Here is an 18,980-nt window from a genome sequence, read left to right on the forward strand (position 1 = left end):
AGACATATTTGCATATATGGATATATTTCAACAAATATATATACATGGCATGCTTGAATACTTATAAGATATCAAACTATGAATGATTATGTCCAAGAATATCATCTCATGTGATACAGAAGTTATTTTGTTTTACAGCTTTCAAGCAGAGGGAAGTACATGAAATGGATCATATTTACCATAAATATCATGGATGTTTATTCATATAACAATCATCTACGCAAATTGTACATGCTAACAATTTCTCCAAACACTGACACAATGAATCTTCCTTTTTGTTATATCACCGAAGACTTGTATAGTTCAAGTAAAATACCTGATTCCCCGTTTCACACATAAATGACAACATAATTATGTTTATGTTGTTATCTCCTATCTCTCATATTGCTATGTAGATGAGTTTCAAATTCTATCCAAATACCCCTCACACTTATTTAAAGATTCATTTAATGTATTTGCATGTTTGTTTTTCTACAAGAAAATGTTTCTCCATACTGATTTTTACATCTGAATTTTTTTTCTCCAGTTGTAGTCAATATCTATCATCCTCGCTGAACATCTAGAACCTTACATCAACATAAAAGTTGAACATAATTGATTAAAATAATCCTATCTAGTGAAGGGAAGATATTTTTCAGGAGGCATAAGAGGCAATCCTCTAGAGGTTGTGACCTTTGTTTGCAGCCCCTGGGTCAGGGTTTCAGGCAAATACGACTTCATCAGTCCTCTAGAGGTCATGACCTTTGTTTGTAACCCATAGGCAAGGGTCTCAGTAAAACATGACTTCATCAGTCCTCTAGAGGTCATGACCTTTGTTTGTAGCCCATAGGTAAGGTCTCAGGCAAATATGATCAGTCAAGAGGTCATGACCTTTGTTTGTAGCCGATAGGTAAGGTCTCAGGCAAATATGACTTCATCAGTCCTCTAGAGGTCATAACCTTTGTTGTAGCCGATACTTCGATAGGTAAGGTCTCGGGCAAATATGACTTCATCAGTCCTCAAGAGGTCGTGACCTTTGTTGTAGCCGATACTTCGATAGGTAAGGTCTCGGGCAAATATGACTTCATCAGTCCTCAAGAGGTCGTGACCTTTGTTGGTAGCCCATAGGTAAGGTCTCAGGCAAATATGACTTCATCAGTCCTCTAGAGGTCATGACATTGTTGGAACCCATAAGTAAGGGCAAATATGACTTCATCAGACCATAAAATGGCAACTCATGATGAAATCATGCCAAAACATTCCAATGAGGATAAGAAAACAAAACCTGCCCATGTCAAAGCGACCGGAAATCATATTGAGCAAAGCAAAGAAAATATAAGGAGATGCAAGGAACGCTTTCTATCTCTACTGCCACACAACAAAAGATTCTGAATTCATGTTTTAAACATTTCATTCTGATGGTCATCGCTACTGAATGCATTCATATGTTTTATTTCTTTTTTTTTTATGGGAAGGTCAAGAAGAAGATAACCTTTAAATGCCAATGACAAGTACCCATCTGCAATTCCTGTCTCACCTTGGCAATCATTAATTCAATAAGTCTATAATCTAGTTAGCAGGCCCTTTTCTTTACCCATCCTACATCCGCTGCCTTTTCACGGGGCTTGCACTTGAAGAATGAAGATCGCTTCTGCAGGCATGCTTACCTCATAATGCAGTTATACTGCCTCAAACGAGAACGAGTTACTCATGTCGATAAGTTTGAGGGTTTTCTTCTTCTTTTTGAGGGTGTACCGGTACACATTTTGACTTTATACACTGTGCTGGAATGTCAGTACTATTTAAAGCATGAAATTTTCCTAATGTTGCAAGTACTAATTCGAACTGACGACAGACTTATAAACCCATGTGGCAGATATTGCGAGAATCTTTGTTAATATGTTTAAATAGTCATATGCAATAGCATTATTTTATACTTATCAATATATTTTGAAAGATTAATGTTAGGTTTATCTCCTGTCTACACTGTGCAAAAAATATAGAATATCTCATTTAATGATATTACTTTGTACAGGGTATGTCTAAATACACTCTCTCTGCATGGATAGGGAGCAGAACTAAGGCTCACAGCTTCCAATTTTTAGATTTGACCAATATATGTCAAGCACACATTTATCTCATGATGACACATCTTGATCTGAGTCACTCTTCTTTTTGCCTATTGAGTGAGAAATCATATCCTCTTCTTCCAGAGAAACAGTAACGTCCATAATCAAATGCGATCAGAATGATGCAGAACTCAAATAAAATGGCTATTACAGTGCTTTTTGTTGGATTAGAATCTGTAGCATGGGTGTATGAAAGCGGCTGAATGGGTTTCTGACTCAAACTGAAGGACATTCCGCAAAAGTTACAAAATGCTCATGCGCTTCCGTCTCTTGACAAAATAGAACACAAATTGCCTTCCAATGTTTTCAACCAATCTCAGGTCACATAGTCTTGGCTGGCACTTACTGAATATCACATGCAAGTATTATCAGGTCAATGGGAATAATACCATACTGCAATGGAGAGCAACGCAACCATAGTGTCTCGTGATAGCCATGCATGAATCGATCTCGCCATGCCACTGAAAGATGATGGGAAAGATGGGAGGGGGGTATGACCACGGCAGCCAATAATGTGGGGGAAGGGGGGATGGAAATCACGCACGCTAGATAGTGAAAACGAGTCCTACCCCGCTGTTGCTCTTCGCCGGAAGGGGCGTAGGGTTTGAATGGCTTGAAGCCGAATTTTCGCGGTGGGGGGATAACCTTTCGGTTAGGGGCATCTGGACGGCTATCGTGGCGAGTGGCTACTTCTGGCGGACTAGGCGCGCTGGGGGTCATGACCTTTGGTCTGGGCTTGGGCGGTGGAGGTGGAGGGGGAGGCCGGTCCTTACTTTCATCTGGAGGAGGAGGAGGCGGGGGCCAGAATTCATCCTCATCCTTCCGCAGGTTGTTGTTGTTGCTGGGGATGTCCATAATCGGTGGTGGTGGCTCCTCTATGGTGTCAGCAAAGAGGGAAAAAAGAGCAAATGTCACATAATATGTGATATACTCCATACATATATAATGGTGATACTCCTTGCTTCTCCCTATATCAAATACATTTCTCGAATATGACTGCAAAAATTTACACCGTACCAAGTTTGATATTAAGCCTAGATTGAAAACTTCCTCTCCTATTTGGGGAGGATACACTGATGAACATTAGAAAGTTGATTATACTTTGTCCATCCGAGTCAGTATTGCTAAGTTTTACTCTGAACAGTGTGTGGTGACAATTCTGATATTCACAGAAATGAAATATATCAACTTACATCTCCTACTAGCATCCTCTTGATGACTTAGGCTGACACTACCAATTTATTGCACTGCTCCGGAATCTCATCAAGAAATCAAAGGCAATACACCCTGATTCTTCTGAAGTCAAGAAAGTGTAATTTCGGTAACTGGCTGAATATCTTTTTGTCAGACAAGCTACACCTGAAGGTCAAATTACACAGATATATGATAAGTCACAGTGCATGAATAAGCTGCAATTTCCTTTGAATCTTGAAAGGCTCAAGTACATGTGACTCATAACTGATGCAAAAGTTGTTACCCACTACAAAATTATGAAGAGTTAGCAACTTGCATATTCATCAAAATGATGATGATGATGATAACAATAATAATAATAATAATAATAATAATAATAATAATAATAATAATAATAATAATAATAATAATAATAATGATGACAATAATAATAATAAATAAAAAATAACATTTACATTGGAATTACAGATTTGTTGTCTTCTTTGGGGCCTTCTTTTTTTCTTTTTTTCTTTTTTTTTTTTTTTTGGGGGGGGGGGGCTTCGCTTACCAATGCATGGGATCTTCTTTTTTTTTCGGAAAGGGGGACATGTCAGATGTTAATTTCACAGCTTCAGAAACTGTATGGTATTCCCCATGATGCTCTTTTGTCTGTTTTTATGTTTTTAAACAATGAGGGATCCTCTGTTGCTAAAAAGTCAAGATATATCTTTTTGTTGTTGTTGCTAAGGTCTAATATTACCAGTTGGAAATTTTGAGGAAATCTGAGGCAGCAATAAATGAATGTCGCATAATTATTCCTCATGTGAGTTGAAATACAAAATTATTTAGTACAAGTAGTTCCCAATAATTCTGCTACCTTTTATGTCATATTTCCATGTAAAAATGCTAAACAATTTATAAATTTACGTCATACTCAAATGAATCAGCTTTTTCAACCACCCACCCCCACATCTTTTCCCTATTCTGTGTAGGATTGCTGCATTACCTTGGTGCATAAATCTACTGACTTTAAGAGCAGTTTAATGTCATATTCACTTTGGTTTTCATAAGTAAAATCATATGAATCAGACAAATAAACCAATGTAAAATGGTGTGACACAATTCACTGTATTAAGTGTATAAAGCCTAGGAGCTTTATAAGTTAACATACATAATATAAAAAGTAAGCATGAGATATACATTTTATATAGCGTGCACTCTATTCACTCATAAATCAACTTGTGTTATCTACAAACTGTATTCATGAAAACATCATGCCTTTATTTTTACAGCAAGTGCAAAAATTCTTATTGGTTACACTGTATATGCATGTAACATAGAGTAAAACATACTGTTAAAAGGTCTATACAAGTAGGTCTCAAAAGGCTATAAAAAAACACTACATTGTAGCTCATGCAGTTAGTCAATTGTGTTGATACATGTTGATGCATGCAAGGTTCTTGTACATGCATTAGGCCTAAATGTAGACATGCTTTCGGTTAGGTATATCTCATATCACAGAATATTCGCATGTACGTGCATAATACGGGTTTCTCATGAATTAAATACCACACATTTATCATACAATACATCATTGCCCAATTCAATTGACACCATTTGCCAACTTGGTCACAAACATGGGTGTACAAGGTAAGCATAGGTTACTTTGGTAATGGGAACAGTACTATGTCAGGTACACATGAAAAAACTTCCATTTTACATACATACAAATAAAACCCATGACCCATAACATCCCACATGAATTTCCACACAAACTCCATGACACAAAGCATAGATATTGTCTGTTGTGAACAGGAAGGATGAACTTCAACTGAACATTTTCAAACAGGTTTTCGGCGATATTTTCTCAAATGAAAAATTAGACATCTACACCAAATCAATCTCATAAAATCAAAGTCTTTAAACTGAATTATGTTTGCTTCATGTTTGTGTGCAGTTTTAAAAAAGAGAGAGAGAGATTCAGAATTGAAATGGCTGCTCGCTCAATATCCTTTCCTCACTCAGCCCCTACATCTCGTTTGTCGCCATGGTGACGACAAACAGATCAATCTACAAGTCCAAAGGAATCAGGTCACAGCATGGCGCTTTCTTCACCCAAGGACATCAATAACCTTTGACCTGTATGCCCAACAAGATACTAATATATCTGCAAACTTATCTGCACACAGCTCTACTGACTCTCATATACGTACCTGTGCTTCTCTCTTTCAACCTCCCAATTTTTTTCCTCTATCTATCTATCTATCTATCTATCTATCTATCTATCTATCTATCTATCTATCAATCTGTCTGTATATTTATATATCTGTCTGTCTATCTACCTATACATATACATATCTATATCTATCTATAATTTTATCTATTTTGTTTATCTGTATCATCAACCAACAGATTACCTTCAAAATCAGAGCTGGTGGCTTGATTTATACCGTGTGTAATTTTGCCTATATCTTCAAATGTACATTGTATTACTCTCTTTCTTTGTAAGTAGATACACTGAAAAAAAAAAACTCTAAATTTCATTTTAACATTTTATTACTTTGTTCAGATATCACTCCTTCATTCTCCCAGTTCACCTTCTTGCTGTATAACAAATACACACAATAATATTTGACTGTCCTAACATTCTAAAGTCTAGCAGAAGAACTTCATCTAAAGCCTACACATAAATGCCAAACAACAATGGCATTTCATCACAAAGAAAACACAAAGAAACTTTGTCATTTCATTCCTAACTGCCATGTCACTCCTAAAGGTCACATCTGCTGCAAAAAAAAAAGGAAGAAAAAAAACAGAGATGTGATCAGATGTGATCATCTCAGCCCTGCATGGAAAAGAAGTGAAGTATATAGAATAGTAATGGATTGTATTAGTTCCCTGACAAAACCATGATGTCAGCAGTCATTTTCTGCAGACTTATAATTATGGCGTTATGATAAGGTGAGGACAGGGTTAGAAAAACAAGGATGACGGAATAAGCAGAATAATACACCGGGATAAGGAGCTTCCTTGACTTGATACAAAATTATAAAGAAATAATAATAATAATATAGTCAAACCTGTCTTAGCAGCCACCTGTCTATAGTGGTCATCTGCTTAAAGCAGCCACTTAACGATCCTCTCCACAAAATTGCTGTATTATAGACCCTTTGTATAGCAATCACCTGCCTAACGTGGCCAGCGGCCACTCATTTGTATCCCATGGTAAATATCTAACTGCATACAGGGGCCACAAAAATTTAGCTCAAGCATTGAATCAGCCATGAATTTGTTAGCTTTTATGTTCATTGAGTGAATTCTATCCAGTTCTATCAAAAGATAGGCTAAAAGAAAATTTGAAATGAAGTACATTATACAAACAAATCCCCATTATTATCGCTGCTCATGGAAACTTATTTGCTTTTCTTTTAAAGAATACCATGGGGTATTTTATGCTATCATACCATGCAAGTGTTGAAATTTAAAAATGACCACCGACCTCTTTATAGTGGCCACCTGTCTACAGTGGCCATTTTTGCCGGTTCCCTTGGGTGGACGCAATAGACAGGTTTGACTATAATAATAAAAATAATAATGGGGATGAATATACAACACTTAGCATAGGATGGGGCAATGGCAGTGAGTTGAGGGTGAGGGGAACAAAAAAAAAAGATTACAAGATACCTCCTTCATCCCACGATTGATGCAATTGTTTTCGTCTCTCGAAAAGCGCAGCTCCACGAGACTTGGGCAAAAAGCGCGTGGTCATATCTGTCAAGACCCATCCTGTTTTGTGTGTGCATGCAGCAGAGTGGGTAATCCTTTTAAACTTGGTCACATCGACAAATTGCCAATGCACTAACAAGATCTCCTCATGAGTCTTTAAAAATAATTAAGATATGAACTAAGGCATGGACATAATCCCTCAATTTTCTACTTCATCACTTGAAGAGAGAGAGAAAAAAAAAAAAACAGACTGGCTCTTTCAACGATGAGGTAAAATGCAAGGAATTGCATCTAGATCCGCGTCCTCGATTGGCGTAAGTCCAGGGGAAAATGCAGTTTTCCACAACAGTGAACAGTGAAGTAGGTAAATTCACGATGCCATGCACTCTTAATAGCACAGGTCACGATGCACTGTTGCTGTTATTTAATGGATATATCTGCCCGATGCATCGAAGAGACAGCTCTATTACATAAAGTGAGAACGCAGCCATTGCACTCACATCTAGGCACTTTAACTCATCGGGTAAGTAACAGGCAACGTCGAATATGGTTGGCACAAACAACTTCATTTTGAACTGGCATAAACCATTCTTTTTGTCATGCATTCATGCCACTTTATTACGAAATGTTGCCATTTTTGTGCAATAAACAAATGAAAATCTGAGCATAATGAGACATCAAAATCATCCCCGTATCATGTTCTTTAAAATGAGAAAATTATTTTGATACCAATACAAATATTGTATACTTTGGAATACAACTGGACAGAAACCAGTCATATGGGAGCAGAGTCAATAGAACACATCACATAAATGAGATATTCACACAGTATAGTCCTTGGTTAAACAACAGCTATAGGTGTAACATCAAAATAGACAGTTGAGCCAAAAGCACCATAATAATGGAAACACTTTATTCACTTAAAAATCATAACTTTAAGAGAAAACGATCATTTTGGTTGTGAAACTGGAACAAGGGGATGAAATGTTTACATATTGTGAAAATGAATGGTTTTATATTTTGTTGCCTTGTGCATCCTAATCAGACTCACATACATTGCTTTCAATAATGGAACTAATTATCAAATAAAGATAGGTAAATTTATAAACTGGCAATAAAAAGAACAACTTTAAAACATTTCAGAACAAAGACTATCAGCTGGTATGCAAACACAAAGTGTTATGGTGCCAGCACATCATATCAAACTCTGAAGGCAAAGTTTGTGTGAAACAGGGAGTGTTTTAGGTTCACCATCTCTGATCAAAGACAAGAATGATAGATGCCCATCTGTAAAAGAAGGAGAGGAAGGAAATGAAGAAGAAGAAGAAGAAGAAGAAGAAGAAGAAGAAGAAGAAGAAGAAGAAGAAGAAGAAGAGGAAGAAGAAATATTCATGTGCAGTGTTCAGACAGGAAATAGACACAATGCCAGTGCAGAATCATGCAACCAACAAACCGTCCTTTCCCACCAATCCATCACAGGAGATGAAATAAAGGGAATGGTGTGACTCAATGCGAGAGAATCCACTGACCTTTTTGCTGAGCCGTCGTCATCGGGTAACCATTGGTGGGGCTCAACGGAGGTGATGTCGGAGAGCCTGGTGATACAGACAAACAACAAAAACAAACAGAGAAAAATTCATTAAAGTTCAATTTTTTTCTCTTTTAAATGAGGAAAGTGATGTAAGTCTGATGAGTATCAGTCTGTAAACAAAGGCATTCATATAACAATGTCATGGTACAACCCTCTTGAAGTTTGTTGTTTGTTTTTTTCACATTGTTCTTCATTACCAGATCCAACACAGTCTGGACAATGAATGCAGGAACAGAGCACTGCTCTGCCATTGGATACAGCGACTTCTTATCAGCCCCATGGCAACCGTTAACTTGAGTATTTAAACAAAGAAGGAAATGCATAACAATGACAAAGACAATTACCATATTCTGCTAACTATAAACATCGCCAAAGGCTGGGACAGCTTAAAGGGATCGTATAGTTTTGGTTGAGACCTAATTTCAGGTTTCTAACATTTTTTGGTGAGATGATGAGAAACGTCTTGTAAAATATGAAAGAGCGTGTAATTGCACGAGAAATTCAACGTTTATTTGATGAAAATTGGTTTTGAAATGGCTGAGATATCCAAAACAGAGCGATTCTAGTAAAGTGTGGGACCCACACTTTATTACGATCGCTTTGTTTTACTTTGTTTTTGGATGTTTCAGTCATTCCAAACCCGATTTTCATCGAATAAACTTTGAATTCCTCCTAAAATGGTACGCACTGTACTATTTCGTAAGTGTTCTCTTGGTATCTTGCAAAGGGTTAAAAGCCCAATTCTCATCTCCACCAATACTGTACCTTCCCTCTAACTGTCTGTCCCATACCACCACAGATTATCACTGTACCATCAACAGACCCCTGCCTGTGGCATTATCCATTGTTCTGTGTCACAGCATGATGTGAAATGGATTTCTGTCTTTTTCATCATTTTATCCAGTTTCACAACATGACATGAAACTTACAACTGTACTCTCGCTCATCATCGGATGCAATTTTGCTGAATAGGGAGTCGGAAGATTCTGTCAATCACATCATCATGGATTGTAAACACAATGCAAAAATGCATCATATGATTAAAAATGACTATAAGTGTAGTCCCACATTATTCATATTCATGTAAGCACTCCACATGCTAGAAGCTCAGATAAACGGAATCACTGGACAAAGACGATACAATGGGAGACCACAATATTACAGGCTTTGGCAAACAAATAATGAATGCAGCCATTTTCAAAGTTATCACTGTGTAATGTTGTGATTATTGTGATAAGATGCTACCGGTACGCGAGACACACAGAACAGTGATGTGTTAGTCATACAGTCATTTCATGACGCACTTCCTAATTTAGGCTCTGAGCAAACATTGCAGCATTTCATTATAAATCACCTGATTGGGTGCTGAAAAGTCACTCAGCCACATCAGAGGCCCTTGCTCAAATATAAGGAGCAGGGGAGACAAACTTTTGTGCCGTTGAAGCGGGGCTTCGGCTTTCAAGCCATGGCCTGGATCGACCCTTGCATATCATCTCAAGTTGCATACACTTGTAAGATACATTGTATACACACAATTTTATCACAAGAGAGTTATATATTAAAAAGACATGAAAACTGCCATTGTGCATGTCAAACATTATGCATGGGAAAGGGTGGCTGTCTATGCTCAGTGGCGGATCCAGAGGGGGGCACAATTGTGTTCCCTCTGGGCACAACGGGTGCGCACCCCCTCTTTTTTTTTTCGTTTAAACAAAAGAAATAAAAAGGAAAAATGGGGGTCGTGCGCCCCCTTTAATATTGTAAAGGCGCCTCCCCTTTACAGAATTCCTGCATCCGCCCCTGATGCTTGTCTCGTATCGACTGATGTTTGAGTCTGAAGCATGATTGAACTGCCAGCCACTATCATACAGTCCCATAAACTGAATATACCTGGTAAATGACAAATGATGAAACTGTGCAATCAGCTGTCTTCCATCTGAAAATTGTTAGGGAATAGCTTTTATGATCAGGAGAACGGTGATTACAGAAATTAGTTTTGTCTAGAATCAGTCATCATTTTGAAACATTTTAGTTGATTCAATTTTTTTCACTTTATTTTATCAATACGACAACAAAGAAAGCACTGAGTGCTTATTTGCAAGCAACCAAGGGGCCAACAGCTAACAGTCCCATCCAAAGGACTGTGCGATGAGAGAATAAGTTCACTTGCCTTGGGTCACAACCTCTCCTACAAGCTCACTCAAACAAGGGACCTTGAGATTAATAGTCTGCCGTTACCTCGTTAATGGCAGACAGAAGTAATTAGCACTTAGATAATATACCTTGATTAAATTGGGTTGCAGTCTCCCATCATGCAGTGAAAAGAGCATCGCATTAAAGATTAGCTCTGCGTAGAATTTGTTGCACATAAGCATTGGCTCCTTCTCAAGGGATTCCAAAGTATCATGCTGCAGCACTGTTTATCCTGAGGATTTCCAATGTAGATCAGTTTGTTTGTGAGGGGAAGAAATCTCCACGGCAACAGTCATTGGAACAGCATTAACTCTGCCTCATCTTTAAACTACAATCAAACTCTGCATCCCGTCACTCAGGAACAAGTTTGTTTGAAAGTGTACTCTGTATTACATAATGATACAGTTTATGAGCTCATGCTTTTCGCATTCATAGAATGATATTTCATGAACATCTAATCACCCAACATTCACGAGGGGACCATCAAGCTAGGGAGAATGGCCATTTGCCAGCTGGCAATCCACTAGAACAAAGAGCAAGAATTATGCCATCATAACGGCTAATCATCATCATCATTGGATATCCAGTTAATGGTGTGAGGAGATGAGTATACATTCATGCCAAAAGAATGTTTTGACTGCATAATAATGATCTAGCAGTAATGACCCAATACATATTCATGTAAACTGTCCCTTGCTACAGTACATTTACAACAGCAGCAGCAGCAGGTGTCTGCTACATCTGCGGCCATCTTTTCAAATTATGAAGCACGTAAAAGAGATGACTGATCACTACGTTTCTACACATTATCATCTTCCAATGGTCCAACTTGATACAATATGGCACTACAGCTATCCTATGAAACACTCTCCTGTTTCATATCCACCAGATTGTCTGTAGTGACAAATGACCTTTGGTGTTCATGATAAGATAATAAAAAATGAACAAGTTATTCATGACACATCAACTTGTAATCTGAAAGAAAATGTTAGGGAGTACTTTTCAGCTCTATGTCTGCCTTCCTTCCCCCAAGGTCGTTCGCATAGAAGTGATATGTGTATGCAAACACACTAGAGTAGTGGAAGTAAAACACGCTAAATTTAGTCTGCATGCAGTATGTACGTATGCCCACAGCAGGGGTCGCACTTAACTTTTTTTTTAACTAGCCAGGCGGACTACTTAGAATAAATGTTGACACTAAAGCAATATTTTGGCTAGCCAGACGGACTACTTACTTCAGAATTTTATAATTTTTAGCTAGTCCGACATGATTTTGGGTGGCCAATGGCCAGCGGACCATCACCAATTTCGAACCCTGACACAGGATATGCCAAAGAATTCTGAGAAGCTGAATAACATTAGATATTGACAAAGTAGATTTCAACAAAGGTTACAAAATGCACAACAGACATGTATACATTTCATGTGTGCACACATATCAATAATGCATGGGTTGTTGAAGCACTGCCAAATTGAAAGCATGGATCCCTAGTGAGTGTAATGTGTGGTTACGGAAAGCTTTTTCTCGGTAAAAGCTAAAAAAAAAGCAACAACTGTGTTTTATCTTTGACCAAGCTCTTATGCTTGTTTTGCTGCATTGCCTTATTCCCCCCACATTACCAGCTACCAATCAAAATAACACCCAACAACTGTATTTCACTTCAGGAGAGCAGTGCTAAATAAGCTACATGTACAATACCAAATCAATTCATATCAAATAATATCATATGAATAGCATAATCACCAAGAAGCAAAAGAGTCACAATCATGGTGATAGCTGCATATTTTAGCTCAATCACCTTAGCTCAGTAGTGCCCACGCTCATTGGACTAGGATATTGAAGTATCATTTCAAATATATTTCTTGTTATATATCAAGGGAAATATCTTAACACATTCATATGTTTTGCTGGAACCATGTATTATCCCCCCACATTCAAAATACACTATCTGCACACATTTGCTCTGAAGTATTTGCAGTATGTTCATATCACTTGCAGCTGATTTATTGTTTTAACTGGCATAGGAAAAAAATCCTCGTGACAAACTTCACATCTACCCAAGATGGGGAAGTTACGTGGACATCTCCTTTCAATGCATCTCCTTGCCTTTTAAACTGTAAAAATATTATATAATTTATATCATTTTAGGACAAAATTCCTCTCCAATTATTTTTACAGATCAAAATATTATTTGGCAGATGCAAGTACAAAGAGCATACATATTGTACATCCATTTAATAGTGGGAAAGAATTCTATCGAGATGATGGAATGCACACCACTTTCCACAGAACTTTCAGGATGCTTTCTGCACAAGTCAGTTCTTGCTGTAAATAATTTCATTAAGAGTCTACTTTAATGTGTCTTCACAAATAATCAGGATCTCATAGAACTGTGCCATTTGTAAATATCAAAAGTAAAGTTTCTTACAAGGGTTCCATTTCATCGAGAGATTTTCACTCATTATATTTATGTTGCAATAATTACAGCTACGATGGCAAGAAACAGAATCCTTGTCATTTATTGGATAAGGCCCTTCTGTTGCCATGGTAACCACGGTTAATTTACCAAGCAATGACTTTGAATGCTTCAGGAAATGTGATCAAATTAATTTACAGCTCCTCAACATCGAACTCTTTTTAAACCACTACAACAACAACAACTACAAGTCACAGATGTTCATATGATTGGTTGCAATCCCCTTTTCAATTGGCTAACAATCTTTGACAGCAAGTTATGGAATATAAAGTGCAATCAAAGAATATACATTCATGAAGCTTTATTGATGTTCCAGCTCTTATGAATATTCATGCATTAATTTTGCAACACTTTATTTCTTGGTAATAAAACAAAAATCAAAAAAATAAGGGAAGAACCATTTCATACTGTATGATTCTTTAAAATATGTGTTTAGAAAATACTAATCAATCCATATTGAGTTCAATCACTTGCAATACCAATTCATCTCACCAGAGTCAAAAAAACATATAAAACTTCCTTATTTTTGAAGTTTGTGAGTTGTGGCCTATGTGAATTCCTTATGAAGACATTGTAAACAAGCATAACATGATGTTGTATTTTATTGTAAGACGGTAAAGGGCATGTAAACATTTACAATGGTAAATCATCTACTAAAACAAATCAAATGAAATTGGTTCAAATACACTATTTATTTTTCCTAAGGTACATCCCTTTCATGTTATATCATATTTTCCCAACTTTCTTCCACTTCTAGTTGAATCCCCCTTTAACAGGCACAGCCGATCATGGCCCATGGAATACAGCCTCAAAACCCCGGCATGTGAAACATGACAGGAATGCCACGCATAGACCCAAGTGATGACATTAAATGTGGGGGTGTCTGGCACGCGATAACAAACCAGAAAATCTTTCCAAATTTTCCTCTTTATGCTCTTGTTACAAAATAAATACGAGAGCCTGTCCGATCCTCCATGCCTCGGGTTAATGCCACGACAGTCTCAGTCAGTAAATACTGCGATCAGATCATCCCGACAACTTCTTTGTTTAGTGTCAGGCTGGAAACCCCCTCCCCCCCAAAAAAAAAAAAATGACTATGCATTCAAATGCTGTAGAAAAAGAAAGTGAGATAGCTATGGAATGGATCCAAAACATGACTTAACTTGATTTCATGGAGGAAAGGAGCAAGAGGGAGCTGGGAGTGGCTCCTGCTGCATAGATTTGTATCAAAGTTAGCTTTACCAGTTTTTGATGGCCAATCATTCAACTGTGAAAATGAGTATCATTACATAACATGAAATAACTCCTCCCAGACTCCTCCACAAGTGAAGTGTACACGAGTACATCGATATGTGGAGCCTCTGTGGTCATGGGTATGAATTTGTACATATCCATGTTTGCGTTGTGTGTGTGTGTGTGTGTGTGTATATATATATACATATATATATATCACTTCAGATGTAAATCACATACATATGCATTTATACATGACATATGTAAGCATAATCAAGTATTATGAATGCGTAAATATATAAATACTACATACATGCATTGTGTACACATAAACAAATATGCATACATGTATGATATAGAAAACCAGTACGGTATATAACCAGCAGGCTCTGATGCTCCAAACTCAATTAAGTACTGTTGGCAGACTTCAAGGGAAGAGCGGTGACTGAGTTGGCAGCTGCCGATAGTGTTTCAATCATCCCCGTTGCCTGATTCTGCTTCACCACCACCAAATCAGCTTGACATTTTAGCCCCCGTTTACTCCTGACACCCTGACCAGCAAAAACATATCACCATCTCCCCTACCATCTCTCCCACCATCCTTCCCGCCTGGTGTGGACTAAGTGGCATCTATTCTTTCCAGTGGGGATGATTGCCCATTTACTCTTGCTAATCAAATTTCGAGTTGACGGCCATGCTAAATAATCCAAAATGAAAAGTTGTCTCATCTTGACGTAAACTTCTTTGCATCATTATCACTCTGCAGACAATAATGAAACAAAGTTTCTCATCTGTAGATGGCAGCACATGATTCATTTTTTTAATGAAGTAAGTAAATACATGTTTGACAGAAATCAAAAGCCACTCTAAAGAGAAATGATGCAATGTAATATACACTGTAGTGTCATGCAAACATGACATCATTTAACGTCAGCATGCTGTTAATATGCAGTTCAGGGTACAAAATGTCATGAAAACAAATCAAAGATTCTAAAGATATCATCAAGGGTAGCTTAAACTGCTCAACTATGATAAACTATCTTTTATAATTCTACGTCAAACAAATATCCTTAGTCATTCAGCCCTAATATCACACATGTTGACATGGATGATGCCAGTTTCAACATCTCCATGCCAACATATTACTCGATTCATACTACTTCTACATTCTATTGAGAACTAATCTCTTGCAAGTGTTACCCAACTAATCCTGCTGATTGTTCTTGGGCTCAAGCACTGTTGGATCATCTGTTACATGATGTATACCACTTCATACAGCATGTGCCGTAAGATGAAACCTGCTATGTTCAAGTACCCCTTTCGCATCAATGCTCAAAACCTGGAGATGTGCTTTAAAATGTTCAGAATGTTAGGGGGAAAAAAGAGAAAGATAGATGGGGTGTAACTGTGCCTACAGTTCCAATGATCATGTTACCACGTACGAGATGCGATCATTCAAACCCTCTCCTCTCATCAATCCGCGCCACGTGAGATACCCGACCGTTGCCGAGCTGAGAATGCCGCGGACTGTTTACATGACGGCATGCCCCACGCATGCTGTGCAGCTGCAGTTTCACTTTCTTTGTTTCATTACATCGCCGCTGAACTATTTCTGATCTCCCCATTCTGTTCTCTGTCATTTCTGAAATCCTACCAAATGATTTGGGACAAAATGGAAGTGGACAGGGTACATCCCAAGGTAAAATGAAACTTTCCTCTCTAATCAGCTACAGGAATTATCACTGATGTACAGATACACTTATCAAATTAGGACACCAAGATACCATTGCAATAAACAGAGCATGACCACTACAAAGTCTTTCATTTTTTTCCACAACTTTTGAGAGATATTCTGAACATAACAGGGACATTAAAAGTCAAGTGATGTTTGAAATGTAATAAAGTGCCATCAATTATGCCTGCCATCAAGATGCAATGTCCTGAGATTTAGAAGCCCTCCTTTGCAAAGCAATTTGGGTCACTTGCAAACGACTTGAGAGAATCTGGACCAGAAGTTGGCTAATCGCAAATTAGGCCTATGTCTCATGTCAAATATCAATGACGGCATTAAATTCAGCGGTACCGTTTGTCACTTGTAATTGTTCTTAACGCACAAGACCTATTTTTGCTCTAAAGGAATTGAAGGGCAGTTTATATCTTGATAAACATGACAGGAAACTCAATAGTAGTGTATGCACTCCATCCTCTCTAAGTACAAAGACAGCCAACAATTATTTGACCCGTTTCATTACGTCTGCCCTGAATTCTGCAATAAAATGATATTTGATCGAATTACAAACATTCAAAAGAAGGCTACTGACTTTACAGTGAACTTATTTTATAAAGTTAGTATCCACACTTGGGTATACATTTTCTTTTTAACTGCTGGCTAACTGCTAAGACTACCATGACCACTAGTAACTACACTTCATGAGATGACACTGACATTAACAAAACATGTGTTTCTATAAGGGTTAGTATCGCAGTGATAATCATGTATAATACACATATCCATTTGATAAGACTATCTGCCATTTAAATATCTATTACTGATGGTAAACTATACAGCATACACTAAGGTATGTAACTCCTTGTCTGCTTTCAGCAACCAAATTACTTGGCGTAGAATCTTACATGCATGTGTCTATAAATATGGTTAAAGCATTAGTGTTCAGGGCCACTATTAGTATAAACTTACGGCACATTTATTGCAGTTTAAGTTTCTTGGCTTGAGCTCTATAATGTAATGTTACTATCTAAATAGTCATCAATACAGGCATTCAGACCAAAACTTCTTGCAGCACCTATACTCCTGAAAGAATACAATATTCTGTTTTGTGACCTACAGATGGATGTGGTAAAGTCTAGTTAAAACTGATATGGGCTTATACAGATGTAAGTTTTCAAGAACATGTGAGGACACAAAAGCACACAAAGTCCACATCTTAGTGAGACGAAACATGAGCAACACCATGTGCAAACTGGAAGTGTGACATCATGCATCCTGCTGCCTTCCTACCAGTCCATGCAGCCATGCGGACACTCCACACCCCTATAAAGAGAGAATGGTATTACCCAGTTGCTGACCAGGCTGGTTGGCTGTCAGCCAGATGTTGGTCTTGACCGATTTTGGCTTGGGGGGTACCTTGGGGGGTTCATCCACCTCCGTGTCAGTGACGTCCCCTGGGGGTGGGGGGACAGGGGGTGGGGAAAAGGGGACGGGTCGCCACCCTTGCGAGTCTTCCCTGCTGGGGGCTGGGGGCGGGGTGGCAATAACAGTGGCAAAACAAAGATAGGAGGTAACAAAAAGTAGAGAAGAAGACAAGCAAAACGTGTTTCTGAGCTATGAGAGGATTTAGCCTGGTATGCACACCAAACTGTTCACTTTAAGGCACATCAAACAAACCACCTTATTTACGCACATTTGTTTGGACCAATCAAAATTGTAATATCCAATCATCGAATCTAGATAACACAAGTTATTCTGAGATATGGTGAAGATGAGCTATGTTTTAAAACAAACATCTGAATAATCCCTGGAGCATTGTTTTAAGACATGTCCAACTGAAATATCATTGGTTTGTCCAAGCAAATTTAGTGACTGCTCACAAGAGAGCCATTCTGGTTTTTTTTTTCAATCCTTCCTCAAACAAGTTGTTCTTGCCCAATTTATATGACATCATATGATAAAGATAAAAAACCTTGCATATTACATGCTGATGAAGATTCTGTAAAAGCTTCTTTTGTTTAAATACTTGTTTATAAAGTATCATGCACAGAAATCTACAATGTACAAGACACATCAAAAGCTGGAAGGTGACTCAATTTTTGTCTTCGTGAGGAATAATGACAACCTGTTGTGTGATCACCAAGAAAGCATCAATTGCTCAACAGCAAGAACTCTTGCAGTCTATATCCTTGAGATACAATTCCAAATCAAATTCAATGCCAATGCATGATCACTTTTTAAGACTTTAAACTTTCAAAAGGTCTTCTTTTTTTTATACATCCATTTTTTTTTCAGTTGAAACAAAAAGGGTACATAATCTTCAATTCCTTGACTCATTTAAATGATTCAAATTCCTGTGTTCTCATGAACTTTCTTGAAATCTGGTTTGAAGGGTAGCTTGGAACAAAGTGATGACAGGAATTTGTGACTGCATATCTAAGAGATAGTAGGTGAAAGCCACAGTTTCATGAACATACAAACATAAAAGGAAGAGATGTACACCATCCCATCTTTGGAAGCAAAAGGATCTCCCCCAATGCTTTCCTCATCCTTATCTTCTCCAGTCCCTGAGACAGAGGATGTAGGAGAAGACAAAAGAGACACCAGGGATGGGGCCGATGACGACGATGATGACGATGACGATGAAGATGAAGATGATGATGGAGATGGTGATGGTGATGAGGATAACAAAGGTGTTGATGGTTGAGGTTGTGGTGATGGTGATGGTGGTGGTGGTGGTGGTGGTGGTG

The 18,980-nt window shown here is 37.9% G+C and overlaps 1 protein-coding gene across 1 annotated transcript in view; it reads right to left on the minus strand.

Annotated features, from left to right (window-relative positions):
- LOC139711295 (uncharacterized) overlaps positions 1-18,980 on the minus strand; it is a 190,100-nt gene that overhangs the window by 101,639 nt on the left and 69,481 nt on the right. The window contains exons 5-7 of the mRNA XM_071623200.1: positions 17,577-17,756; positions 8,537-8,602; positions 2,678-2,983 (exon numbers count right to left, since the gene is read on the minus strand). Of these exons, the coding sequence (XP_071479301.1) occupies positions 2,678-2,983; positions 8,537-8,602; positions 17,577-17,756 (552 nt within the window). The remainder of the gene's footprint in view (positions 1-2,677; positions 2,984-8,536; positions 8,603-17,576; positions 17,757-18,980) is intronic.

Source organism: Diadema antillarum, unplaced genomic scaffold (assembly GCF_040938485.1).
Source record: "Diadema antillarum isolate AM-2024a unplaced genomic scaffold, OU_Dant_1.0 seq00001638_RagTag, whole genome shotgun sequence".
Lineage (NCBI taxonomy): Eukaryota > Metazoa > Echinodermata > Echinoidea > Diadematoida > Diadematidae > Diadema > Diadema antillarum.